Source organism: Leucoraja erinacea, chromosome 4, assembly GCF_028641065.1.
Source record: "Leucoraja erinacea ecotype New England chromosome 4, Leri_hhj_1, whole genome shotgun sequence".
In the NCBI taxonomy this organism is placed as follows: domain Eukaryota; kingdom Metazoa; phylum Chordata; class Chondrichthyes; order Rajiformes; family Rajidae; genus Leucoraja; species Leucoraja erinaceus.
This window is the reverse complement of record NC_073380.1, coordinates 56,967,518-56,994,056: the sequence shown is the minus strand read 5'-3', so window position 1 is coordinate 56,994,056 and position 26,539 is coordinate 56,967,518. Positions and strand designations below refer to the sequence as shown.

Here is a 26,539-nt window from a genome sequence, read left to right as displayed (position 1 = left end):
CTGGCTCTGATTGTGGGATATTGCTTTGCATTGTTTCCTACAACCATGCTATCCCATGGGTAATCAACTGAAGCAGCGTCAAAGTTGTGGTAGGTGTTACATAACCGCATGCTTTTATTTCCACTGCCAGACCCAGACGGGTGTTAACCTAATATTGCTGTGCTGGAGGCTGTTACGTTTTCATAGCTTTATGAAGGAAGGCAGATTAGTTCAACAGGTTTTAAGAGGGAACTGCAGATGCTGGAGAATCGAAGGTTACACAAAAAAGCTGGAGAAACTCAGCGGGTGCAGCAGCATCTATGGAGCGAAGGAAATAGGCAACGTTTCGGGCCGAAACCCTTCTTCAGACTGATCGGGGACGGGGGTGGGCGGGGACAAGAAAGGGAAAAGGAGGAGGAGGAGCCCGAAGGCTGGGGGATGGGAGGAGACAGCAGGGGGGCTGAGGAGGGGGAGGAGACAGCAAGGGTTCAACAAGGTTTTGGTCTCTGGAAAGAGTCCAGGTGCTCGTTCACATATACTTCAAGGCTTTATGTCTATTTGAACACTTCTCTAGAATGCGTTCATTGGTGTACCTCTTTGGCAATAAATTAAAAAACCCTAGGTAGCCAAAAGTGCTGGAGAAACTCAGACTGAAGAAGGGTTTTGGCCCGAAACGTTGCCTATTTCCTTCGCTCCATAGATGCTGCTGCACCCGCTGAGTTTCTCCAGCACTTTTGTCTACCTTCGATTTTCCAGCATCTGCAGTTCCTTCTTAAACAATTAAAAAAACCGTAATCATTACCCTACTGAAACTGCATTATAAATTTGCAGTGCATTCATTATTCAGTAAATTTCATTGCGACTCCCTCTTATATCAAGTATATCCTCCCTTAGTGAACCATCCAGCACAACCTTAAATTTCTGGAGGAATCCTTCATTTCTGGCCTTCGTGCACCATCTGCCTAATAACCAACCCTCCCCCCTCACCTCTATCTACCTATTACCTGCTGGGCATTGATGAACCCCTCCTCTCTTCCAGCTTTCTTCCTCTTCCACCTCCCCCAACAATGAGTCTGAAGAAGAGTCCCGACTCAAAATGTCACCTACCTGTGTTCTCCGGAGATGCTGCCTGACCCACTGAGTTACTCCAGCACTTTACAGCACAGTAACTGGCCCTTCAACCCACAATATCCATGCCAGACATGATACCGAGATACAGTAATCTACTTATACCTGCATGTAATCCATATCCATCCATTCCCAGCATATCCATGTGACTATCCAAAAGTCTCTCATATCATATAACCATATAACAATTACAGCACGGAAACAGGCCATCTCGACCCTTCTAGTCCGTGCCGAACACGTATTCTCCCCTAGTCCCATATACCTGCGCTCAGACCATAACCCTCCATTCCTTTCTCGTCCATATAACTATCCAATTTATTTTTAAATGATAAAAACGAACCTGCCTCCACCACCTTCACTGGAAGCTCATTCCACACAGCCACCACTCTCTGAGTAAAGAAGTTCCCCTTCATGTTACCCCTAAACTTCTGTCCCTTAATTCTCAAGTCATGTCCCCTTGTTTGCATCTTCCCTCCTCTCAGTGGGAAAAGCTTATCCACGTCAACTCTGTCTATCCCTCTCATCATTTTAAAGACCTCTATCAAGTCCCCCCTTAACCTTCTGCACTCCAAAGAATAAAGCCCTAACTTGTTCAATCTTTCTCTGTAACTTAGTTGCTGAAACCCAGGCAACATTCTAGTAAATCTCCTCTGTACTCTCTCTATTTTGTTGACATCCTTCCTATAATTAGGTGACCAATATCACAGTATTATATATGATATAGGAACAGAATTAGGCAATTCGGCCCAACGAGTCTGCTCTACCATTCAATCATGGCTGTGTAGGAAAGAACTGCTGGTGCTGGTTAAAATCAAAGATAGACACAAAATGCTGGAGTAACACAGCAAGGCAGGCAGCATCAATGGAGAGAAGGAATGGGTGCCGTTTCGGGTCGAGACCCTTCTTCAGACTCATTAAATCGTGGCTGATGCACTGTTCCTATTAAACTCTATTCTCTTGCCCTTTCCCCATAACCCTTGACACCACCTTAACGATGAGTCGAGAAGAGTCCCGAACATCTCTGCTGTTTCCCGGAGAACCCACTGAGTTACTCCAGACCCAATGACAGGCACAATACCGTCATCTGGGGATAAATCTAATTATACCTGCATGATTTACCACCACTCTGGCAAAATAAAAAGTCCTCATCATCTCCATTCCAAAGGTAAACAGGCCTGTTATTCTGCCGGATGTGCCCTCTGGTCCTCACACTACGAATCGGAAGGCATCCTTTAGAAAGACACCACCTCCATCATGTTTCTAAGCCACCACCCTATCTCCTCCTCCACCTCTACCCCTGGGAGTGCATTCCACACACCCATCACCCTGTGTAAATAAATTACCCCAGACAATATCTATAAGTTTTGCCCTTCTTACATTAAAAACTATGCCCTCTAGTAATTGGCCTTTCTACCTAGGAGAGAAAAGATTCTGAGTGTCTACCCTATCTATGCATCTTATAATTTTACCACTTCATCTGGTCTCTCCTTAACCTCTGATGTTCCAGATGAAGCATACTTACATATGGTCATTGCTTCTAAAAGCAAAACTAGTTTGCTCTCTAACGGACACAAAGTTTTGGAGTGACTCAGCGGGTCAGGCAGCATCCCACTTAAGTTTAGTTTAGTTTGGTTTTTAATAGTAAGATTAAACGACCAGTTTGAAGTTTGATCTTTATTTTATGAGGAGTTACGGTGAGGGATTACGTGATGAACCCGTTCAGCACGCATGAGCGGCATACTTCAAAGCAGCGGTGTGGAATCACAGATAGACACAGTTATTGAAGTAAACATAGTAAAGACAAGGAGACATCAGTTTATGAATTTGACCCATAATATTGAGGGTGGGAGTGGAGGGCACGTAATCCCTCATCATAACTCCTCATAAAATACAGATCAAACTTCAAACTGGTAAGTTCTCTTTTAATCTTACTATTTTACTTCGTAGTCACGTGAGTGATTCCGTGAAGATTTCAAAGCTCTGTGATTTCAAACCGTGTAACAGTTATTGCTACATCACTGCCGAAGTCTTTGAGGGAGGAAGTGTGTTATCATAATCAACCAATGAATCTGTTTGTAGAAAAACACAATGTTATTTTTTAACAATAACAACAAAGAAATTAAATTGCTCCCCTGGGCTTAAATTAAATATTTGCAGTCTGTAAAATCCTTCCTGCAAATAAAACAGGTTTTGCCAATGGCATATTATCAAATGTCTGAACGGACTTACCCCCCACCATCCTGCTGTAGCCAGGATGTGGTATATAGGCATGTCCATTCTTTTAGCCGTCGACGTGGATGCTGCCCTGGTGGAATGAACTTTGTACATGTTAGTTTTTATCCCAGCAGCTTTTAGCACCTGCTTGAGCCATCTCGAAATGGCTCATCACCCGACCATAAGGTTTTTTATGACTGACCCACAAGGCTTTTCATCTCCCTCGAATATTTTGGTTGTGTCTATGTAGGATAATAGGGTCATGGCACATTACCGTGTTTCTGGCGGGTAAGCCCGGAATTCCACGACTGGATTAGGTGGTCCTGGTCTGCTCTGTTTGATCATTCCCTGGATAACGACAGAGATCTGGAGCTGTGAGCATGGTGTCCAGTCGCAATAGGTGTAGTGACTGGACCCTCTGTGCAGATACAAGTGCCATCAACATGAGTGTTTTGAGCATAGATGGTTTTAGGTTGAGGGATCTGGCTGGTGGGCATCCCCTGAGGTATGTCAGGACCACACTGATATCCCATATATGGGTGTACCTTGGTCTAGGGGGTTAGAGTTGTAAATACCCTTCATTAGTTTGACCACCAGCTGGTGGGACCCCATGGCCTGTTGTCCTGGAGCTGGTTTTAAATAGACAGGCAGGGCAATTCTAGCTGTGTTGATGGCTCTGTAGCTGAAGTCCTTCATCTTGGTGAAGGTTCGCCAGGAATTCCAGCACGTTGGTAACTGTAGCGGTTGAGTAGGTGGTTCCTGTATCCAAGCAGTAATTCTCCCATTTTTTGATGCTGGACAAGTGCTGTTTTTTAGTGGATGTTCAGAGGGATGCTGACATGGTGTAGACGGTTTGTTATGATAATCCCAGTCCCAGAAGTGGTTTGTGCAGCATCTGCAACCCAGAAGTTTGATTTTCTCATGGCACGGGTGGCTTGTGCCCAACACTGGGTGTTAATAACTCTGGGTCACTGGGGAATACCATCGGAGTTCCAACAACCATGTCATGGAGTATTGGGAACCATGGCTGTGTAGGCCAGTCGGGTACTATCAAAATACCTGAAGCAGAGTCCATTTGTACTGTGCGTAGCCCCCGACTGATGAGGCAGAAGGGAGGAAATGAATAGAAGAAATTTTTTCCCAATTCAGCATGAACGCATCTACCGCTGCTGCCTCAGGGTCTGGTACCCAAGCAAAATACATAGGTACCTGGTGATTTAGTCTAAATGCAAATAAATCGATATCTAGCGTGCCATATTGCTTGATAACCTTTGTGAAAAAAAAATATTTTGGGGGTTTTAACATCCATTCGATGTTGTCATTAAATTTACATGATCTGGTGTTTGCCACAGTATTTAGCTTACCTGGTAGGTAAGTTACTGATAGCCAAATATGTCTTTGGACACACCATTGCCAAATTGTATTGACCAACTTGTCGCATGAACCGATTTTATGCCGCCCATATGGTTAATGTAGGCCACCACCGTAGTATTATCTATTTATAACCGTACATGCAAGTGATGCATATTTATGCATATGCTTTTAAACCATAAAAAATCACCCAAACATCTCTAGATAATTAATGCCCAGTGTAAGTGGTAACAATGATTCTGAGTTAGTCCATCTACTACTTGTGCTGGATATAGAGTTAGGTGCTCCCCAATCTTGAGCACTGACATCTGTTTGGATAACTGACGTAGGGTTAGTGATGATAATAGGCTGAAACTATGTCAAACGTTTTTTGCCCACCACTGTAGTTCTGATATTACTTCAGTGGGTAACTTCATGAAACGATCACAATGACCTGTATGTCGTTTTTGGTTCAAAGGTCCGAATTATGTAGCTGGAAATGCTGCTACCATTATCCCAATTACTCTGTTACTTGTCGAGTAGTTGGTAGTTTGTTGACCATTAAATTGTTGTACGACTGTGCCAATTCAACTATGTTGTCTCTTGGCAATGTTGTGAGCCCATTGGGTAACGCTTTAAACTGCTATAGCTGCCCCATCCAGTTAAATTTCAGGTATCTGCGATGATCCTTGTGAATGGTACTAAATGGTAAACATCTTTAAGATGAATGCTTGCCATGAAGTATCCTTTGGAATTTAATGTCTAAGTAACAAGGTTCCATTTTGAAATATATACTTAACAAACATATTTAGTGAAGTTAAGCCAATGATGATGGGACATCCGCCATCTTTTTAGGGTAATTTGATACGAATGGTTAGTGTTCTCCCATGACACCCTTTGTAATTGTCAGCTGCAAGTATGCTATTTGCACTTTTCTATATTTCAGCACCTTAATTATTGCACCTTTAATTTTACCTCAAAATTTTACTACAGTCTGGCACACTGTGTATTTTAAATAATGTATATTCTATCTTATTGGTATATGTCTGTCTGTGTTATAAATATTACTTGCACATTTGGAGTATGGGGAAACGCAATTTCAATCCAATTGATTTGAATTGACAATAAAGTTTACTTTGAACTTGAACTTTGAACTTTGAACTCTTGGGCTGATGTGAGCCCATTGGGTAACGCTTTAAACTGCTATAGCTGCCCCATCCAGTTAAATTTCAGGTATCCGCGATGATCCTTGTGAATGGTACTAAATGGTAAACATCTTTAAGATGAATGCTTGCCATGGAGTATCCTTTGGAATTTAATTGTTTGGCAGTAACAACCGGTTCCATTTTGAAATGTATATACTTAACAAACATATTTAGTGAAATTAAGCCAATGATGATGGGACATCCGCCATCTTTTTAGGGTTTAGTGAATATATTTGATATGAATTGCAAGGGTTCAGGTTTCCCCATGACACCCTTTGTAATTATTCTCACCAGTTCAGCTTGTCCCTCGTGTTTCTTTAAAGGAGAGCGGAAAAATACCCTCTGGGGTGAATGTTGACCTGGTGGCAATTTTTCTAGTATGAATTATATTCACTAATGCCATTGAGTATATACTGATCAATCTTGATAGACTCCCATGTGTTAGTATGCTCTATATACTGGTAGGAACCAGACCCACCTACCTCCATGGTTATGGGTATTCTTCTGTTTCCTGCCAGTCCAACGAGTGTTGCATGTCGTCTGACGTGGCGGTGATGTTGGGGGGTGGCACATTTTCCATGGGGTCCGCTCTGGGCCCTGGTCTAAATAAGACTTTCGGTGATAGATGCGGACCGTGAGCTTTCATCAGCCCGATATGGTAGACGTTGACAGATGGATGCGGTGGGGTGCTGCTGCATAGGAATTGCTGTATTTGGTTACTCGTCCCGGCCCTGCCCTCATGAGCCGAACGTTTTGTAAAACCTCTTGCATGTCCTTCATATGCTTTGTGAGGTTTTTGCCACAGAGCAGTTGGTCTGGCTCAGTGGCTGGGGTCTTATGACTTGTTTACGAAGGTTGTGGTCATCTCCGTATTTGTCCATGGAACGAGGAAAAACAAAGTGATGGCTGTCGTCAGGCTTTTAACGCCTCCTGCACGTGGGGTTTCCACGTAGCTGTCCACCACACACCACACCTAGCAGCTCTTCCTGTTCCTGCACCCCTTGCATACTCACGAGATCTTCAGCCATTGGCCCTGTTCTTGACCAGCCCAGTCCTGGTCACCAAAGCTATCCTCTGGAAAGGAGGAAGCAATGGACAGTGCACAAGGCACTGTGGAGGGAGAGCCTAACCCCCTCTGCGAGAGCGCCCCTCCTGGGGTGCACCTCGCTGGAGCTCCTGCTCCAAGAGCCGCTCCAAGCGGCTCAGGCGGCTGTCTCTCCCCCGCCTGGGTGGAGAGACGTCCCTGTCGGAGCCACCGGCCGGAAAGCCTCTTCCTTGGCTTTTACATCCAGCCCGCTGCTCAGGCGCTAGCGGGGCTGGGCTCGGTCGTGGTGTCGAGGTAGCGGACCGCCCGGTAAGCGGTCCTACCGCCTTGTTGCTGCCCCCGCGAGATGAAACGCTCCTCCGTGGAGTCAAGCGGGGGCAGTTCTGTGCAGGCGGCTGTCTTTCCTCCCGTGCGGGTGGAAAGACGTCCCGTCCGATAAGTCGGAGCCACCGGCCGGACGCCTCTGTGGCGTTACTTCCAGCCCGCTGCTTAGGCGCTAGCGGGGCTGGGCTCGGCGCGGTGTCGGGATAGCGGAGCGCCGGATAAGCGGTCCTACCGCCTTGTTGCTGCCCCCACGATGGAAACGCTCCTCCGTGGAGTCGAGCGGGGGACAGGTCCGTTCCATTGCTGCCCCCCTGAAGGAATGCTCCTCCGTGGAGTCGAGCGGGGGACAGGTCTGTTCCATTGATGCCCCCCCTGAAGGAATGCTCCTCCATGGAGTCGAGCGGGGGACAGGTTTGTTGCAGAGCCTTTCTTCTCTGCCGGACAGCAGAAGGCTCCCTGTGAAGGAAACCGACGTCAGCTTACCTGACGGTCCGTTCTTTCACCTCCATACCGGGAGAGCCCGACTCCCGCAGTGCCGCTGTTGCTCTGCTGGACGTAATGCGTGCTGAACGGGTTCTTCACGGAATCACTCACGTGACTCTGAAGTAAAATTTATTATCACTTGTGCCAAGGTACAGTGTTGCGTGCTATCTAGTCAGCGGAAAAACTATGCATAGTTACAATCGAGCCATCCACAGTGTACAGATACATGATAAAGGGAATAGTGTGAATAGCGTTTAGTGCAAGATAAAGTCCAGCCAAAGATAGTCCGAGGGCCTCCAATGAAGTTTTTTTGTAGCTCAGGACCACTCTCTAGTTGGTAATCGGATGGTTCAGTTGTCTGATAACAGGTGGGAAGAAACTGTGCAAGATTCTGGCAATGTGCATTTGCACACATGGATAGGAGATGATTCCGTTTGGGAGATCTAAAGAAGGCTCTGGACCCAAAACGTTACCTATCCATGTTCTGATGGGATGTTGCCTGACTTATTAAGTTACTCCAGCACCCGTGTCCTTTTGTGCAAACCAGCATCTGCAGTTCCTTGTTTCTATTATTTTCCTTTCCTTCGCTACTTTTAATAATCGCTCTTCATAATCTCATATGCTTTTGATGCCATTTATTGCAATGGTGCTACCGAGTGATATTTGTGTATTTTTTAATTTATGTCTAAAACTGACATGGACGTCTTTTAAAAAAAATATCAATTCGTTAACCAGGGATGGTCTGTATGACCTTGGATTCCAGACCTCAGCCAAAGGAAACATTTGTCTTGCCAAGCCTCAGAGAACGTAATACATTTCAATGAAATCATGTCACGTTCTGCTAAAGTCGAGATAAATCGGGCTGAGTATATTTAATCCCTCCACAAATGAAAACTCTAATCCAGAAATAAGTCTAGTGAACCTTTGCTGCAGCCCTGCACACAAAACATTGAACAATACAGCATAGAAACAGGTCCTTTGGCCCACAAAGTCTGTGCTAAACATGATGCCAAGAAAAACTAAGCTCATCAGTCTGCATGTGATCTACATCCCTCCATTCACTCCATTCATTCCATTCACTATTCATGTGTCTCCCCAAAAATACCTTAAATACCACCATCGTATTTGCCTCCAACTATCTGCACATGACTTACTTTACAAACATAACTTGGAGCAGGCCCATCAGCCCACCGAGTCCACGCAGACCAGCAATAACCCATACTCCAGAACTATCCTACACACTAGGGACAATTTACAGAAGCCAATTAACCCACGATACTATACGATAAAACTTTATTCATCCCTGGAGGGAAATTGGTCTATCGACAGTCATAACACACAGTCATGAAAACTTGAAATCAAAAGTGAAAACAAAAAGAAAAGAAAAGCGACTGTTATCTGGCTGCCATGTGCATAGCGCCTTCAACGGAACAAATGAACAAACAAACAGACTTATCCCCTGGCCAGAGGATTTTAAACTAGTGTCGTCCCCCTCATCCCCCACACTGAGTCTCTCTTGTTCTCCCTCACAAAGGTCACCCCAGGCCAGATCCCCATTGTCCTCCCCTCCCCCTTCACACTCATCGACCACCGCTGATCAGAACGATTGTGAGACCCCACTGCCACCGAGGTTCCCTCTGCCATTGTGACACATGAGGCCTCGGCTTCCGTTGCCGCCGAGGCCTCACCACCGCCAAGACTCATGCTACTGCCGAGGTTCCTGCTGCCGCCACCTAGGTTCCCATCACCACCACTGCTGAGGCTCCTTCGGCCCAGGCAGGCCTTGCCACCTGGCTTCACTGCAGTCCCCTGGGAGGCCAGTGGGGCATGTCGAGCCTACCGGGGCACGTTCTGCTCGGCGCCGCGGATGTTCGGGCCCGCGCAGCTTCCCAGGGCACCACCGCCACACGTGCAGCTCCCTGGGACGGAACCTACAAACCTATACATCTTTGGAGTGCAGGAGGAAACCGGAGAACCTGGAAAAAACCCACGCGGTCATAGGGAGAGTGTACAGACAGCATCCGTAGTCGGGATCGAACCCTGGTCTCTGGCGCTGTAAGACAGCAACTCTACTGCTGCGCCACCGTGCCACCCCCAAATAATCTATATCCCTTCACATCCATTTGATCACAAATATAAATATAAGGAACTGCAGATGGTGGTTTATAAAAAAAGACAGAAAGTGCTGGTATATGTCAGGGAGCATCTCTGGAAGACATGGAAAGGCAGTGTTTCAGAAGAAGGGTTCCAAACTGAAACATCGCCTATCCATGTTCTCCAGAGACGCTGCCTGACTCACTAAGATATTCCAAGCACGTTGTTTATTTTTTGTTCGTAAATACATCCTTCTTTTAGTAGAGAAACATTATAACAGATGGGCTTTCCCCAGAGCTCTGGAAGATATCTCTATTCTTGCACTTAAATCTTCTTGCCAGATATTGCTTATTTTTCTTAAAATCAAGAGGAGAGGCACAGTGGCACAACAGTAGAGTTGCAGGCGAATGGAGGCGAGAAAGAAAAAGAAAACATCCATGATCGAATGGTGGAGCAGAGTTAATGGGTCAAATGGCCAGATTCATATTCTCTGGCCGATGAACCCTGCTGTGATACACTATTAATGAAGCTCATTTCCCATTTCAAAGCATAACTAGGTATAAAAGTTGGGATGTTATTTTACGATTGAACAAGAAATTGCTGAAACTGCATTTAGAGTGTTTTATTCCATTTTGGTCACTCTGCTGTTAGAAATAAGTTGTTAAGCTGGAAGGAATGCAGAGAAAATTTGAGAGCATGTTGCCAGGATTTGAGGGCCAAAGCTCCAGGGAAAGGTTGGGCAGGCTAGGACTTTATTCCTTGGAGTGCAGAAGGCTGTGAGGTGATCTTATGGAAGTATATAAAATCATGAGGGGAGTAGATAGGGTGAATGAACAAAGTCGTTTACCCAGAGTAGAGGAATCAAGAACCGGAGGACATAGATTTAAGATGAGAGGGAAAGATTTAATAGAACCCTGAGGAGCAATTTTTTCAGCAGGTAGTGGTGGGTATATGGAATGAGCTGCCACAGGAGGTAGTTGGGGCAGGTATTATAACAATATTTAAAATAAATGTCTTTCGTGGATAGGAAAGGTTTAGAGGGATATGGGCCAAACACAGGCAAGTAGAACTAGCATAGATGGGGTATCCTGGTTGACATGGCCAATTTGGGCCGAAGGGCTTGTTTTTATGCTGTATGACTCCATGACTCTATTTGGGTTAATTGGTGTGGGATGTTAATTGGGTATCAAACATGAGCACATCTTTTTTTAATATTAGGAACATTAGGTTAACTGTGGGGGAACAATGGCAGCTGGAAATCTCCTGGAATGTGACAGGAAGATGGAGACAGACCAGAAGATGTACGATAATAGTCATTGAGTGATACAGTGTGGAAATAGGCCCTTCAGCTCAACCTGCCCACACTGACCAACATATCCCATCTACACTAGTCCCACCTACCCGCGTTTGGCCCATATCCCTCTAAATTTGTCCTATCTATGTACCTGTCTAAATGTTACTTAAACATTGTGATAGTACAATGGAACCTGCCCCAACAACGTTACCCCTAAGGATTCTATTAAACCTTTCCCCCTTCACCTTAAACCTTTCTCCTCTAGTTCTCGATCCCCCTACTCTGGGCAATAGACTCTGTGCCTCTACTTAATCGGTTCCTCTCATAACTTTGTACATCTCTTTTAGATCACCCCACATCCTCCTGCACTCCAAGGAATAGTCCTAGCCTGCTCAACCTCTCCCTATAGCTCAGGCCCCTGAGTCCTGACTTTCTGGGCCAAAGAACATGTTTCTATGCTTGAGGACTCTGTAATCCAAATCTGATCAATTCCACATTGCTGTTTGTGAGAGCTTGCAGTTCTTAAGTTCATAAGTTATAGGAGCATAATTAGGCCATTCAGCATTCTGCCATTCAATAATGACTGATTTATCCTTCCCTCTCAACCCCATTCTCCAGCTTTCGTCCCACCCATGCTAATCAGGAATCTATCAATCTCCGCATTAAAAATATCCATTGACTTGGCCTCCTGCTGCCATGAATTCCAACGATTCATCACCCTCTGACTGAAGAAATTCCTCCTCATCTCCTTTCTCATGGTACGTCTTTATATTCTGTGGCTCCATACAGACAGCCCCCGTAGTCAGGGTCAGCAACTCTACCGCTGCACCACCGTGCTGCCCGATACAGTTGCATGGTTGCAGTGTGTCAAGGTGTTTTGCTTGTTTCCCCTCAATGGTACAGAATGTCATTGATTTGGAACCATTTTGAGGCACAATAGAAACATAGAAACATAGAAATTAGGTGCAGGAGTAGGCCATTCGGCCTTTTGAGCCTGCACCGCCATTCAATATGATCATGGCTGATCATCCAACTCAGTATCTCGTACCTGCCTTCTCTCCATACCCTCTGATCCCCTTAGCCAGAAGGACCACATCTAACTCCCTCTTAAATATAGCCAATGAACTTGCCTCAACTACCCTCTGTGGCAGAGAGTTCCAGAGATTCACCACTCTCTGTGTAAAAAAAGTTCTCCTCATCTCGGTTTTAAAGGATTTCCCCCTTATCCTTAAGCTGTGACCCCTTGTCCTGGACTTCCCCAACATCGGGAACAATCTTCCTGCATCTAGCCTGTCCAACCCCAATGAAAGGCACCAGTAAAATACACATCTTTTTGTTCATATTCCGCAACATGAGCGCATCCTACAGGTGCGCGTGCTTTCGCATCTCTGTTCACATTATAGAGTCGCAATAAAGTTACGCTAACAAACATCTTAAAAAGGCACCAATTAATCTTCAACGGCAAATGTTCCAAACAGCTGGATTTTAGCTGAGAAAGATTTTGATTCAAGGGATATCCGCAACTAATTTTAGTTCACCCCATGACTGGTGAGAAGTAGAGGGTCTGTCTCATCATGAAGGAGACAGGAAGGGAACAGTGGCAATGAGAGTACCTCAATCGCTACATACAGTACATGGGCAGCACAGTGGGGCAATGGTACAGTTTAGGTTCAGTTTAGTTTAGAGATACAACACGGAAAGTCTGCACCGACCAGTGATCCCCGCACACTTACACGAGGGACAATTTACAATTATACATTGCCAATTAATCTGCATCTTTGGAGTGTGGGAGAAAATCGAAGATCCCTGAGAAAACCCACGTGGTCATGGGGAGAACGTACGTACTCCGTGCAGACAGCACCCTTATTCAGGATCGAACCCAGGTGCTCTGGTTTCCTCACACATTCCAAAGCTTTACAGGTTAATTGGCTTTGCTAAAAATTGTAAATTGTCCCTAGTGTGTAGGATAGTGTTAGTGTACGGGGTGATCGCTGGACGGTGTGAAGATTTGGTGAGCCGAACGGACTGTTTTCATGCTTTTTCACTAAACTAACCTGAACAAAACATAGATCACAGAACAGTACAGGACCGAAACAGGCCCTTCAGCCCACAATGTCTGTGCTGAGGAGGAATTTATTTAGCCAGAGGGTGGTGAATCTGCGGAAATCATTACCACAGAAGGCTGTGGAGGCCAAGTTGTTGGATATTTCTAAAGTGCAGGTTGACATATTCTTGATTAGTACGGGTGTCAAGGTTTATGGAGAGAAGGCAGGAGAATGGGGTTAAGAGGGAAAGATAGATCAGCCATGATTGAATGGCAGAGTGGACTTGATGGGCCAAATGGCTTAATTCTGCTCCTACGATGCACAAACCTATGAGCATTGTGGCAAGTTAAACTAATTTCCTCTACCTGCATGTGGAACATAGAGGCAAGAACAGGCTCTTGGACACACAACGGTGGTGCTGATCAGAATAGTATATAGTATATGTCTTCACTACCACACCTAGTAGAGTATTCCACGCACCCACCACTCTCTGTATAAACAACCTTTCAATTTCCCCCCTCTGGCACAAAGATATGCCCTCTAGTCTTTGACATTTCCACCCTGGGAAAAAGGTTCTGACTGTCTATACAGGTTCTGCTATTCATGCCTCATAATTTTGATATACTTCTAACAGGTTTCCCCTCAACCTCTAATGCTCCAGAGATAAGAAACCAAGTGTGTCTAATTACTGCAGCTAAACACCCTCTAATCCAGGCAGCATTCTGGTAACAAAAAATGCTGGAGCAATGGTAGGTCAGACGGCATCTCTGGAGGATATGAATCGGTGATGTTTCATTCTGGACCCTTCTGCTGGTAAACTTCTTCTTCACCCTCTCAAAATGGCACTATATAGTAGCTCTCTGTAAACTTGACCTATGCCCCCTTAAAGCACCGCCCCTCATATCCCCCCCCCCCCACCCCAACTTTCTCTGCTCAACCGCAGTGGAGCTGGGCATTGATAATTATTACATCCAAGGAGAGTTCCAACCCTAACGTCACCTATTCATATTCTCCAGTGATGCTGCGTGACCCGCTGAGTTACTCCAGCACGTTGTGTCCTTTATTGATCACATCCAGCTCCAAGATTAGATGGAGGCTAAACATCTATAAAACTGAGCTTGAAGGCTGAATTACTCCCCAAGCCCTGACAAGAGTCAAGAGTGTTTTATTGTCAGATGTCCCGAAACAGAACAATGAAATTCTTACTTGCTGCAGTACAACAGATTTTTAAACAAAATACTTTGTATTAAACCCATAATAAACAACAAAAATGTTAGATAGATAGAAATATAGATAGAAAAATATATAAAGATAGATAAATAGGTAGGTAGGTAGTTAGGTAGATAGGTAGATAGGTAAATAAATAGTTTTAGTTTGGTTTAGAGATACAGAGCAGTACTAGGTCCTTTGGCCCACCGAGGCCACGCCGACCAGCGATCCCCGAGTCTATATTAATTATGTTTCCGTCTGTGCTAAACGATTTATGCAACCAAAATGTGTTATTTAATAGCCTCTACTCCATATGATAAAGGTGTTGATTAATGGCTTTGATTTATGTCATTGTGTAGTTAGCACTTAAAATAAACTGGTTCTGGTTTATGGGATTGTTGTAGATTTACACATTGTCTTTACAATGCAAACCGCTGATGTATGTGAGCACTTGGTATGAGAAGAGATTTAATGTGTGAAGAATGTCAATTTTGCCCTTCTAATTTTGCCCAATTGAGTTTTTTCATCCTTACTTTATATTTCTCAAAGGCCCCTTCATCCTCTTAAACCTTGCATGACTTCCTTTTTCATTTTGATCAAATTTACCATCTCTTTGGTCATCCAAGTTTCTCTTTATTTGCCGTCATTACCCTTCCTCTTTGCTAGAACATACCAGTCTTGAATTTTGATCAACTGGCCTTTAAATGACTCCCACATGTTAAATGTGGACTTGCCCAATAACAGCTGCTCCCAATATACCCTTCCGATGTCCTGCCTAATAATGTTGTGAAACCATAGAAAGTGGGGGTTAGGAGGGAGAGATAGATCAGCCGTGATTGAATGGAGTAGACTTGATGGGCCGAATGGCCTAATTCTATTCCTATCGCTTATGATGTACCAGCAATATTCTACATTCCAAGGACAACTTCCAATTTTTATTGAAGCTAATTAACTTATAAACCTGAAGATAGATTCAAAATGCTGGAGTAACTCAGTGGGACAGGCAGCATCACTAGCTAATGGCATGTTGGCCTTTATAACAGGAGGAGTTGAGTATAGGAGCAAAGAGGTATTTCTGCAATTGTACAGGGCCCTAGTGAGACCACACCTGGAATATTGTGTGCAGTTTTGGTCTCCAAATTTGAGGAAGGGCATTCTTGCTATTGAGGGAGTGCAGTGTAGTTTCTCAAGGTTAAATCCCTGGATGGCGGGACTGTCATATGTTGATAGAATTGCGCGGCTGGGCTTGTATACTCTGGAATTTAGAAAGATGAGAGGGCATCTTATTGAACCATATAAGATTATTAAGGAATTGGACATGCTCGAGGCAGGAAACATGTTCCCAGTGATGAGGGAGTCCAGAACCAGCAGCCACAATTTAAGAATAAGGGGTAGACCATTTAGAACGGAGATGAGGAAAAACTTTTTCACCCAGAGAGTTGTGAATCTGTGGAATTCTCTGCTTCAGAAGGCAGTGGAGGCCAATTCTCTGGATGCTGTCAAAAGAGAGTTAGATAGAGCTCTTAAAGATTTTGGAGTCAGGGGAAATGATGTGAAGGCAGGATCGGGGTACTGAATGTGGATGATCACCCATGATCACAGTAAATGGCGGTGCTGGCTCAAAGGGCCGAATGGCCTACTCCTGCACCTATTGTCTATTGTCTGCTGAGTTACTCCAGTATTTTGTGTCCATCTTCGGTGTAAACCAGCATCTGCAGTTCCTTCGTACACAACCTAGAAACCTGTACGTCTTCAGAATGTGGGAGGAAACTGGAGCACCCGGAGAAAACACACAGGTCATGGGCATAATGAATAAATCCGTACAGACAGCACCCCTAGTCAGGATCGAACCTGGGTGTCTGGCACTGTAGAGCAGTAACTCACCGCTCACCCACCATGTATTTATGTGTATGTGTGTGTGTGTGTGTATAAATATACCACATAAATTATATATATAAACATTTAATATATTTTAATATTATATATGTCTGTGTATATATATATATACAACATATTAAAATATTCTAAATATATATATATATATATATATAAACAGACAGACAAATAGACAGTAGCAGCGCAAAGTCAACAATAATGCCCCCAGATCTACATAATTCTGAATCTATTTGGAGGTTGCAGTGTTTAATAGCCTGAAGGTGTAGGGAAGAAGCTGCTCCTGAACCTGGACGTTACAGTTTTCAGGCTCCTGTACTTTCTCCCCGCGAAATGGCCAGAAAAGATCTCCACCATTGACTCACCTGTCCAGGAAGACCAGCTGACTCTCCGGCCCGTAGAACCAATTGTAGTTGGAGTCGGCGATGCCAACGCTACGCTGGAAGCCGGGGAGCAGAGTGGCATAGTAGAACCAGAAGTGTTGCCTCAACCACGGGCTAGCAGTGTGGTTCAGGTTGAAGTGCCGAAGGGCCAGGAATACGTACTGCGTGATGGACTTGGAAGTGTAGCTGCCGTAAGCCACCCCTTCGTCCAGCGAGCCGTCCACGACGTGTTCTAGTAGGAACATGGTCTTCTCCATGATATCGATGGCGAATTGCTTGCAAAGCAAGGCGGTCTGGGGTTGGTGAGGGCTGAGAACCAAGGCTCCGATCAACAGGGCTAGGACATTGGTGGCCTGATGGTTGTGGAGGAAGTGTTTGCCCCAAGCCCGGTACTTGGAGAACTCGTAGAGTTCCACGGTAACTGCGTGGATCTTCTCGAGGTAGGTCTTTCTCCTGGCCTCGTCCAGGACGGGGTAGAGAAAATCCAGAGCGGTGGCGAAGCCGCTGAGAGAGTGGGCCACCGGTACCTCGTCGTTTGGGGCCGTCCTCACCTGCCAGCGAGGGTAAGAGGCCATTCGGTCCAAGTAGGTCAGGGCGAATTCTAGCGCGTCGCCGTCCTCGGGGTACAACAGGCAGTAGAGCGACAGGACTCCCAGATTGTTGCCGTACACCTCGTTCCACTTGGCCGTGAAGTCCTGGTGGTCGGCGGGAGGCAGGTAGATGGTGTTCTTGGCCAACATGGTCTTCACGGCCGCTCGGATGGCCCGGCTGACAGAGGAGTGGCTTCCCCGAGCTTTCTGCCGGAGGCTCTTCACGTCCCGCGGCTCGAAGTAGAGCAGAGGGTGGGCGGTAGGTTGGCCGTCCCCGCTGCGGTCCCACACAGCATGATCGGCGCCCCAGCTCGGGGTGAACACGGCCAAGAGCAGAAGAGGGGCGACGCAAGCCATGCCCCGCCGGAGGTGGCCGGACACTGGACTCTCAATGTCCACCCCGTCCCACGCTCGTAAACTTAGGCAGCAGAACCCCGGAGCCTCTCCTCATCGCCCGGAGCCCTGGTTCCCTGCTCCGGATCCCCTACCTCTCTCTGTTCCAGCCTCTCTCCTCTTCACTTCCTCTCTCCCTCTCCCTTTCTCTCCTCCTCCACTCCCCCTGGTTCTCCACCCTTCTCCAGCTGTGTGCTCTCGCTCTCTCCTCCCCCGTCTCTGTCTCCTCCCCTCCTGGCTGACTACCCCTCCTCTCTGACGGTCCCTCCTCTCGGCCTCTAGTGTGGAACCCCACAACCTCTCTCTCTCTCTCTCTCGCTACTTTATCTCTCCCTGTTTCATTCTCCGTCTGCCCACCTCTTCCCGACCCACCGGCCCCCTCTCTCTCTCTTCTCACCCGCTTGTCCCCGCAGTTCTCTCCATCTCTCCTCCCCGATCTCTCCCTCTACCCTCTCTCTTGCTGTCTCTCGTTCTGACCCCGTCCTTTCCCTTGCTCTCCTCCCCACTCTTTCCTTCCGTGACCTCTCTCCACTCCCCTCTGTCTCGCAGTGTCCGCCTTCGCCTCTTCCTATTGTCCGTTCTTCCCTCCCTCTCCCTTCTCTCCTCTCCCTCCCCTTCTCACTCCTCTCTCCTTCCCCGTCTCTGTCCCCCTCTCTCCTTTCCACCCTTTCTCCCCTTCCTCGCTCACTCCTCTCACCTTCCCTGCCTCTTTCTCCCCGCCCTCTCCTCCCCCTCCCTCTCTCTCCCTCCTCCTGTCGGCTTCCTCTCTTCCCTCTCTCTCTCTCTCTCTCCCTGCCTGCTCCCTCTACCTTCCTCCCTCCCACCCTCTCCCTCTCGCTCTCCGCTCTGTGAGTTGCCTCACGCTCCCCAGTGAGATGATTCCTCGTGTGTTTGTTTACCCCTCTCTGCGCACATCCTGTCCCGGAGCTACGAGTGCGAAGCGTGAGCTGAAAGACAGAGAGGGTTCACCTTTATAGCGAGGACAGTTTATCTCCGCTGGGAACCAAAGATCCTATAGGATCTTTGCTGGGAACAGCGTCTTGTGCGGGAAGCGCCAGGATCGGTGTCAATGCCTCGGGTGTCGTTTCCATTGGAAACGTTGTTAACGGCCGAGAGAGGTCGAAGATGGACTGTTGTTAACGCTGGGGCTGGTATCCCTATTGTGGGGAATCCGTGCTGCAATTGGAGAGGCTCCGGAGAGAGGCTCGATAAAGCCCGCAGCCCCAAAGAAACTGCAGACGCTGGAATTTATGAACATCACAAAAAGTGCTGGAATAACTCAGCGGGTCACGCAGCATCTATGAGGGAAATGACCAGCTACGTTGCGGGTCGGGGACATCCTTCAGACTGATTCCGAATAAACTTTGTGTCTGTGTACTGATAGTGTTGAACTGCGGGTCATCTCAATGGTTAGGGAAAAGGACACAAAGTGCAGGAGTAACTCAGCGGGTCAACGGTCAAGAGTGTTTATCTGCAGCGAAATGGAACAATTAAATATGTAAACATAGTACTCTGTAAAAACCATAAAAACACACACCAAAAGTTCAGTGAATATGTAAGTTCATTCGTTATTCGTGCAGAATTAGGCCATTCGGCCCATCACGTCTACTCCACCATTCAATCGTGGCTGATCTACCTTTCCCTCTCAACCCCATTCTCCTGCCTTCTCCCCATAACCTCTGACACCTTACTAATCAATAATCTATCAATCTGCGCCTTAAAAATATCCATTGACGGCCTCCACAGCGGTCTGTGGCAATGAATTTCACAGATTCACTGCCACATACAGCCACACGCATATATATATATATATATATATATATATATATACGAACAATATATATGCATACATGCATATATACATGAATATACACGCGCAGACATGCACATACAGCTCTGGTTTCGTCCCACATTCCAAAGATGTACAGGTTGGTATTTTAAACGTTTAAATAAACAAACAAAACAGTGCAAATACATATAGTGCAAAGATAAAAGCAGAAGATGTGAGATTCCGGTAGCAGAGTTCCGTGAACTGAAACTCTACCCTCTCAATAACTTGTCTTCTGGTTAGCATAATCTGTGTAGTGACAGTGTTAAACTCCGGATTGATTTAATAGTCTGGCAGCAGAGTCTGTGTGTGTTGCACCGGGGGGCTGGATACGCAGTCTGTGTGCAGGGCTCCAAGTGTTATGTGTATTCCCCCTAACTCATTGTTCCCTCCCCTCTCTCCCTCCTCCCCCCAACTCGTGGCGTTTTCCAACTCGTGACGTCGCCTCGCTTCCGCGCTCACAACCAAAGATCCTATAGGATCTTTGCTCAAAACCTTCCACATCTCACTCCCCGGAGCCCCACCCACTCTCCACTATATAAAAAAAAAACAGCTGTAGACTCCTTCGGAGATTTTCCTAGACAATCATGAAGTAAGAAGGAGCTCCACTCCACTGTATCATAACTTTACCACCGATCCACCCTAGTTGTAGTGCTTGTGAATTTATATTCCATTTGGCCTTAAACCTTTATAATTTAGATTTAAAAACTGCATTTTGCAGCGTAAGAATATTGCAATGATTTAAGCGGGTTATAAACTTGCTAAGTGGGTTCCGAGCTAGACTGGTGGATGGGGTGCGGCAGAGAGAGGGCGCTGTCAACGCGGTCCCAGCAACCAGCACTACTCATCTCACGTCAACTTGAACATGTGTTGTTCACTGCCCATCTGATTTTATTATATACACATCATTAAGTTTATTTACAGGTACAAAATCACAATGAAAGCACCGCTCTCAGACATTTATCTAAACGAAAAGGAATATTTACATCTAGGTATCAATCAAAAGATTGATGGAGTAACTCTCCCAATTCTCCGAATTCTCCCAATTTTGTTAGTCCTTGCTGTCTCCTCCCCTTCCTCAGCCCCCCTGCTGTCTCCTCCCATCCCCCAGCCTTCGGGCTCCTCCTCCTTTTCCCTTTCTTGTCCCCACCCGCCCCCGATCAGTCTGAAGAAGGGTTTCGGCCCGAAACGTTGCCTATTTCCTTCGCTCCATAGATGCTGCTGCACCCGCTGAGTTTCTCCAGCTTTTTTTGTGTAACCTTCGATTCTCCAGCATCTGCAGTTCCCTCTTAAACCCTGCTGGAGTAACTCAATGCGTCAGGCAGTATCTCTGGGGTAAAAGGAATAGGTGACGTTTCGGGGTCGGACCCTCCTTCAGACCCTGAATTTTCAAACCTGTGCTTCTGCAGCTGGTAGAGTGGCTAGCTGCCTCACCGCGTCAGATACCCAGGTCCGATTCTGACCTACGGTGCTGTCTGCGTGAAGTTTGCACGTTCTTCTTGTGACTGCGTGGGTTTCCTCTGGGTGCTCTGGTTTCATCATACATTCCAAAGATGTGCAGGTTGGTATTTTAATTATCATCTGTAACATTGATTGGACCCGGAGCGGCGACTGCGGGACCCGGAGCAGAGGCGGCGGCCCGGAGCGGGGGCGGCGGCCTGGAGCGGAGGCGGCGGGCCCGGAGCGGGGGCGGCGGCCTGTAGCTGATGCTGCGGCGGGCCGTCTCGGAGCGGAGACGACGTTCAGGCATTTGGCGGCGGCGACATCACCACGGCGGTCCGCTGGACTGGAGGACGGCATCTTCAGCTTGGATCAATCGCCTCAGCGCAGAGGGAGAACAAGGAGGGAAGAGACGGAGACTAAGACTTTGCCTCCATCACAGTGAGGATGTGCTTGGTGAACTCACTGTGGTGGTTGTTTAATTTGTGTTTATTGCATGTTTTGTTATTATTGATTCTGTGTATGACTGCAGGCAACATAATTTTGTTCAGACCGAAAGGTCTGAATGACAATAAAGGAATCTAATTCTAATTCTAATTCTAATTGAACCTAATGATGAGAATGTTGGATAACATGAAACTAATGTGAAGGAATGATCGCCGGTCGGTGTGGACTCAGTGGGCCGAAGGGCCTGTTTCCTTGCTGGAAACCAAACTAAACTAAAATTCCAGCCTGAAGTAGCAGCTGCCAATGGCGATTCAAATCCAGACAGAATTGGAGAGAGTAGTGGGTCTCAGAGAGTAGAGAGTAGTTGGTCTCAGAGAGTAGTTGGTCTCAGAGAGTGGCAGGGTTGGACTAGCTGCAGATAGGGATGGCTGTGGAGGGATCTGAAAATAAGAGTGAGAATTTTAGGTGGAGGCAGTAGAGACCTCAGATGCCGGCAACCCGAGAAACAATCAGAATGCACGAGGAACTCAGCAAGTCAATGACCATCTGGAGAGAAAACTGTGGGGCGGCACAGTGGCTCAGCGGTAATGTTGCTGCCTTTCAGCGCCAGAAACCCGGGTTCAATCTGGACTACAGATGCTGTCTGTACGGAGTTTGGATGTTTCCCTGCGACTGCGTGGGTTTTCTCCGGCTTCTCTGGTTTCCTCCCACACTCCAAAGACGTACAGGTTTGTAGGTTAATTGGCTTCGGTAAAAATAGTCAATTGGCCCTCGTGTGCAGGATAGAGCTAGTGTACGGGGTGATCGCTGATCGGCGCGGACTCAGTGGGCTGAAGGGCTTGGTTCTTTTTTTTTCACTTTAGACTTTATTGCTTTTATGCATACACAGATAAAACACAAATATAACAACGAAACATACAACAATGCAGTGAAACGTTCAACAGTGCAGTTTACAGGGTTCAGTTTACAATTAATGATGCAGTATACAGAACTATTTTCTTATTAAAACATGTTCCAATAACTTACATTATTGGCAATACAATTATACAGTGTTAATGTTTTTATTTCTATACCTAATCCATTTTTCCCATTGTCTGTTAAACTCGTCTTCTTTCACTTAGAGAATATGCCATTTTTTCCATCACAAATATTTCCTGTACTATGTCTAACCATTGTCTAAGTCTGGGTGTGTCAGCTGCAAACCAGTTCCTTGTAATGGCCTTTCTGCCAGCTGTGAGTAGGATTTTAACCAAGTAATGATCTTCCTTCAGCACCACTGTAGTTATGTCACAAAGGTATAAAATGGAACACTTCTTGGAGACTATATATCCTAATACCTCCTTTAATACTGAATTCACCCCAAAAGATATGTACATGATTTGCATCTGTTTGGCCTCCAACATGTCTGCTGCCTTAGAATTTGCTTGCTTTTTATGTTAGGCGTAATAAAGAAACAAATCAGATTTTTCCAATTAAATTCTCTCCATTTTTGTAAATTAGTGGATGTCTGTAATGTTACACACATATGATGCCATTCTTCTTCTGAGATTGTGATGTCCAATTCCTTTTCCCACTTAAATTTTACATAAAATGTAGTTTTAGCTTGATATTCCATTAAACTATGGTAACTTTTAGAAATAATCCTTGATGATTTTTGATGATACGCGTTAACTATCGCTTCTACTACTGAATTATTTTCTTCTAGTGCCTCCCTTTTAACTTTTTTATTGTAATAATCTCTCAGTTGGAGGTATCTAAACAAGTCTTGGTTCCGAAGTGCAAATCTATCCTTCAAATCTTGAAAACTTCTTAGGTCTCCATTTTCAGTAACAGTACAAAATACAGTCATTCCTTTTTTCATCCACTCTTTAAATGTTGAGTCATACATCCCTGGTTTAAATTCACTATCCAAAGCTATCCATCTTCTTTCAAGAGTGTTTGGATGTGGAAGTCAGGGACATATGTCCCAATCTCTTTCCACCTAACTATATAACTATCCTCACACCAATTAACTAGTGGTCGAAGTTGGGCTGCATAGAAATATATCCTAAAATTTGGAAGTGCCGTTCCACATTTGTCCAATGGAGTGTCGTGTATCGAACTCTGGTCTTCTTTCCCCCAAATAAATCTAGATATTAATTTATCCCATTCCGTGAATTGTTTTAATGGTACCACTATTGGCTGAGATTGAAACAAGTACAATAACCTTGGCAAAATTGGATTATCAAAGAAGGCAATACACCCCCATCATGGAAAGAGGCAATTATAATATTAATCCCCAAAGAGAACAAAAACAAGGAAAATTGGCCCAACTACAGACCGATATCAATTCTAAATGTGGACTATAAATTATATTCTTCAATTATCTCCAAACGATTTAAAAGGTTCATGCCAGATTTAATTGATGAAGACCAGACTGGTTTTATAATAGGCAGACAAACACAGGACAGTATTAGAAGAACCCTACATATGGTGTTGTCAGCCTGTTGTTTGTGTAGCCTCCAGGCAAGTATTTTAGTGGATTTAGGGCCTAGCTCATAATGTAGGTATGTTACAATACTTACCTTCAGCGGCGCTGCAATTCTGCCACTGGCCGTGTGTGAGATTTTGGCGCGTTTGAGGAGGGGCGGGGTTAAAACGTGTTCTTTTTCCGACCTGGTCCTGGGTTATATTTTGTTGGAATGCAAAATTATGTTCTGTGTGTTTTTTTTTTTTTAATCGCCCGCGAAGTTAATCGCTGGAGTGATTTTAAAATCAGCTTCTGAAGCCGTCAACGCCGACAACGGGTCCGGATTTTATGTAGGGGACAGGTATAAGAAAGTAGTTTATTTATATGTATAAAAGTGTTTCTTAAGATGCATTTAATTCACATTTTAAGTTGTGAAACGGTGATTTTTTTCCCCGAAGAACCGGCAGTGTATTTGCTGCTGATATGGGGGACTAAAATCACCGCATCCTCAACGTTCCAAATGGTCGCGTTCCAGAAAACCCCACTCGCAAGCTGATTTAAATGACCATTAATTTACAGGACACTCCCAAATAAGGGACAAAAGGTCAAAATACGGGACAAATTCCCGACAATATTTTGTTGACCGACTCGACCGTGGCTGGATGAATGATGAGTTGGCCCAGATGCTGGACTGCACACAAAGCCCAGCCAGCGGGCCAGCTGAGGAGTTGTGCGCAAAGTCTGGCACCCCATCCAACTCATGAACCGATGATCTGCCGATGGTGTCGGCGGTAAGCAAAGGTCCAAAGGTCGGACAGCTGGCCGGGCTGCCGACCGATGGGGCCACGGGCAAAGCGCTGATGCTGCACTCCATGTTGGGACGGTGAGGCAGGGCCGGACGCGATGCCCTGACCCGACAGTCCCATCGACCTGAGTAGCAGCAGTCAAATACGGGAGAAGGGCTCTCCCGTATGGGACAAACCAATTTAGCCCAATATACGGGATGTACCGGCTAATATGGGACAGTTGGCAACCCTATGTCCCTAGATGCAGTGAAATGCTTTGTTTTTGAATATATCCCTGTAAAATCATACAGCAGACCTCACCTCGGCATTTCGCACGAGTCGCCGCGTTTTTGGTGCCAACAAAGTTACAAACATTTAATGAACAGACTTATCTTCTCACAATAGCAATCCAAGCCCCCAGGTCCCTTTCGTTCCTGGCGGCCCCCCCGTCGGGTTGCTCTCAAGGGCCTTCGCTCTCGGTGGCGTGGGTCCCTTCCTCGATCTCGTTGGCTCTCCCGCTTGGTCATTGGCTCCACTGGAGCCTTGGAAAAATCATGTAAAATCAAAGAAAATGTCCATGTCTTCATGTTTTTAACAATGAGATAAAATAGGTTCCATTCACTAAACATCACAGGTTAAAAAATAAGGAAAATCACATTAGACATAATTTCTGACTGTCCAGAGTTGAGATAGCATTTGACACTCACAAGGGTGTGTTTCGTGTTTTTTTCAGGATGAAACACTCAACATCTACTTCCTGTTCTTGTTTTTTTTTAAATATACTGAACTCTGGAATTTGTTAAATGTTTCTTGACTATAAGTAAACCTGAAGGGAAGACCTGAATAATTAATCATTCAGTGCTGTAATCTGTATTGTAAATGGAAGATGTATCTGGGTGGGATAGAAGGTTTGTTAAGAATCTAATGAATCTTTCAGCAGTTTTACTGGGTTTAGGACACGAGAGAAATAGAATGAATGTTTGTATTGGTTCCAGGTACTGTCCTTCAACATGGATTCTGATTTGGGGCATACATTACATCTAGTAGTGCCGGTCTCGGAATGAAACAACTATGTGAAATAATTGTTTCCAGCTTGTTCCCATTCCATGTGCGCTGGTCTAGTTTTTTGAGTCAGCCAGCATGCATGCCTCCAACAACTCTCACTAACTTCTACTGAATTGGGTTGAATCACAGTTTGGTTTGGGACAGCTCTGCTCAGATGGCATGATGGAGCGCAGCGGTAGAATTGTTGCCTTAGAGCGGCAGACAGCAGGTTTGATCCTGACCACGGGTGATGTCTGTACAGAGTTTGAACATTCTCCCGTGACCACGTGGATTTTCCCGGGTGCTCCAGTTTCCTCCCACACTACAAAGACGTACAAGTTTGTAGGTTAATTGGCTTCGGTAAATTATTTAGTAAATGGTCCCTGCATGTAGGTTAGTGTTAGTGTACAGTGACCCTGTCGGCGCGGACTGAGTGGGCCGATGGGCCTGTTTTTACGCTGTATCTCTAAAGTAAATACTAACTAAACTAAACCAAGAAATTGCAGAGTTATGGACATAGCCCAGTCCATCACACCGACTAGCCCCACCATTAACTCTATCTACATTACATCGTGGCTTGGGGAAACAGCCAGGTTTGTAGCTTAATTGGTTTCCGTAAAATGGTAGGATGGTGCTAGTATACGAGGATCATTGGTCAGATAATAGACAATAGACAATAGATGCAGGAGTAGGCCATTCGGCCCTTCGAGCCAGCACCGCCATGCAAAGTGTTCATGGCTGATCATCCCCAATCAGTACCCCGATCCTGCCTTCTCCCCATATCCCCTGACTCCGCTATTTTTAAGAGCCCTATTTAGCTCTCTCTTGAAAGAACCCGCCTCCACTGCCCTCTGAGGCAGAGAATTCCACAGACTCACCACTCCCTGTGAGAAAAAGTGTTTCCTTGCCTCCGTTCT

The 26,539-nt window shown here is 45.7% G+C and overlaps 1 protein-coding gene across 1 annotated transcript in view; it reads right to left on the bottom strand.

The window, feature by feature from the left end:
• Positions 1 to 18,264, bottom strand: part of LOC129696444 (dermatan-sulfate epimerase-like protein) — a 34,389-nt gene extending 16,125 nt beyond the window's left edge. Inside the window, exon 1 of the mRNA XM_055634340.1 lies at positions 16,629 to 18,264. Within this exon, the coding sequence (XP_055490315.1) occupies positions 16,629 to 17,593 (965 nt within the window). The 5' untranslated portion in view covers positions 17,594 to 18,264. The remainder of the gene's footprint in view (positions 1 to 16,628) is intronic.
• Between the last annotated feature and the right edge of the window lie 8,275 nt (positions 18,265 to 26,539).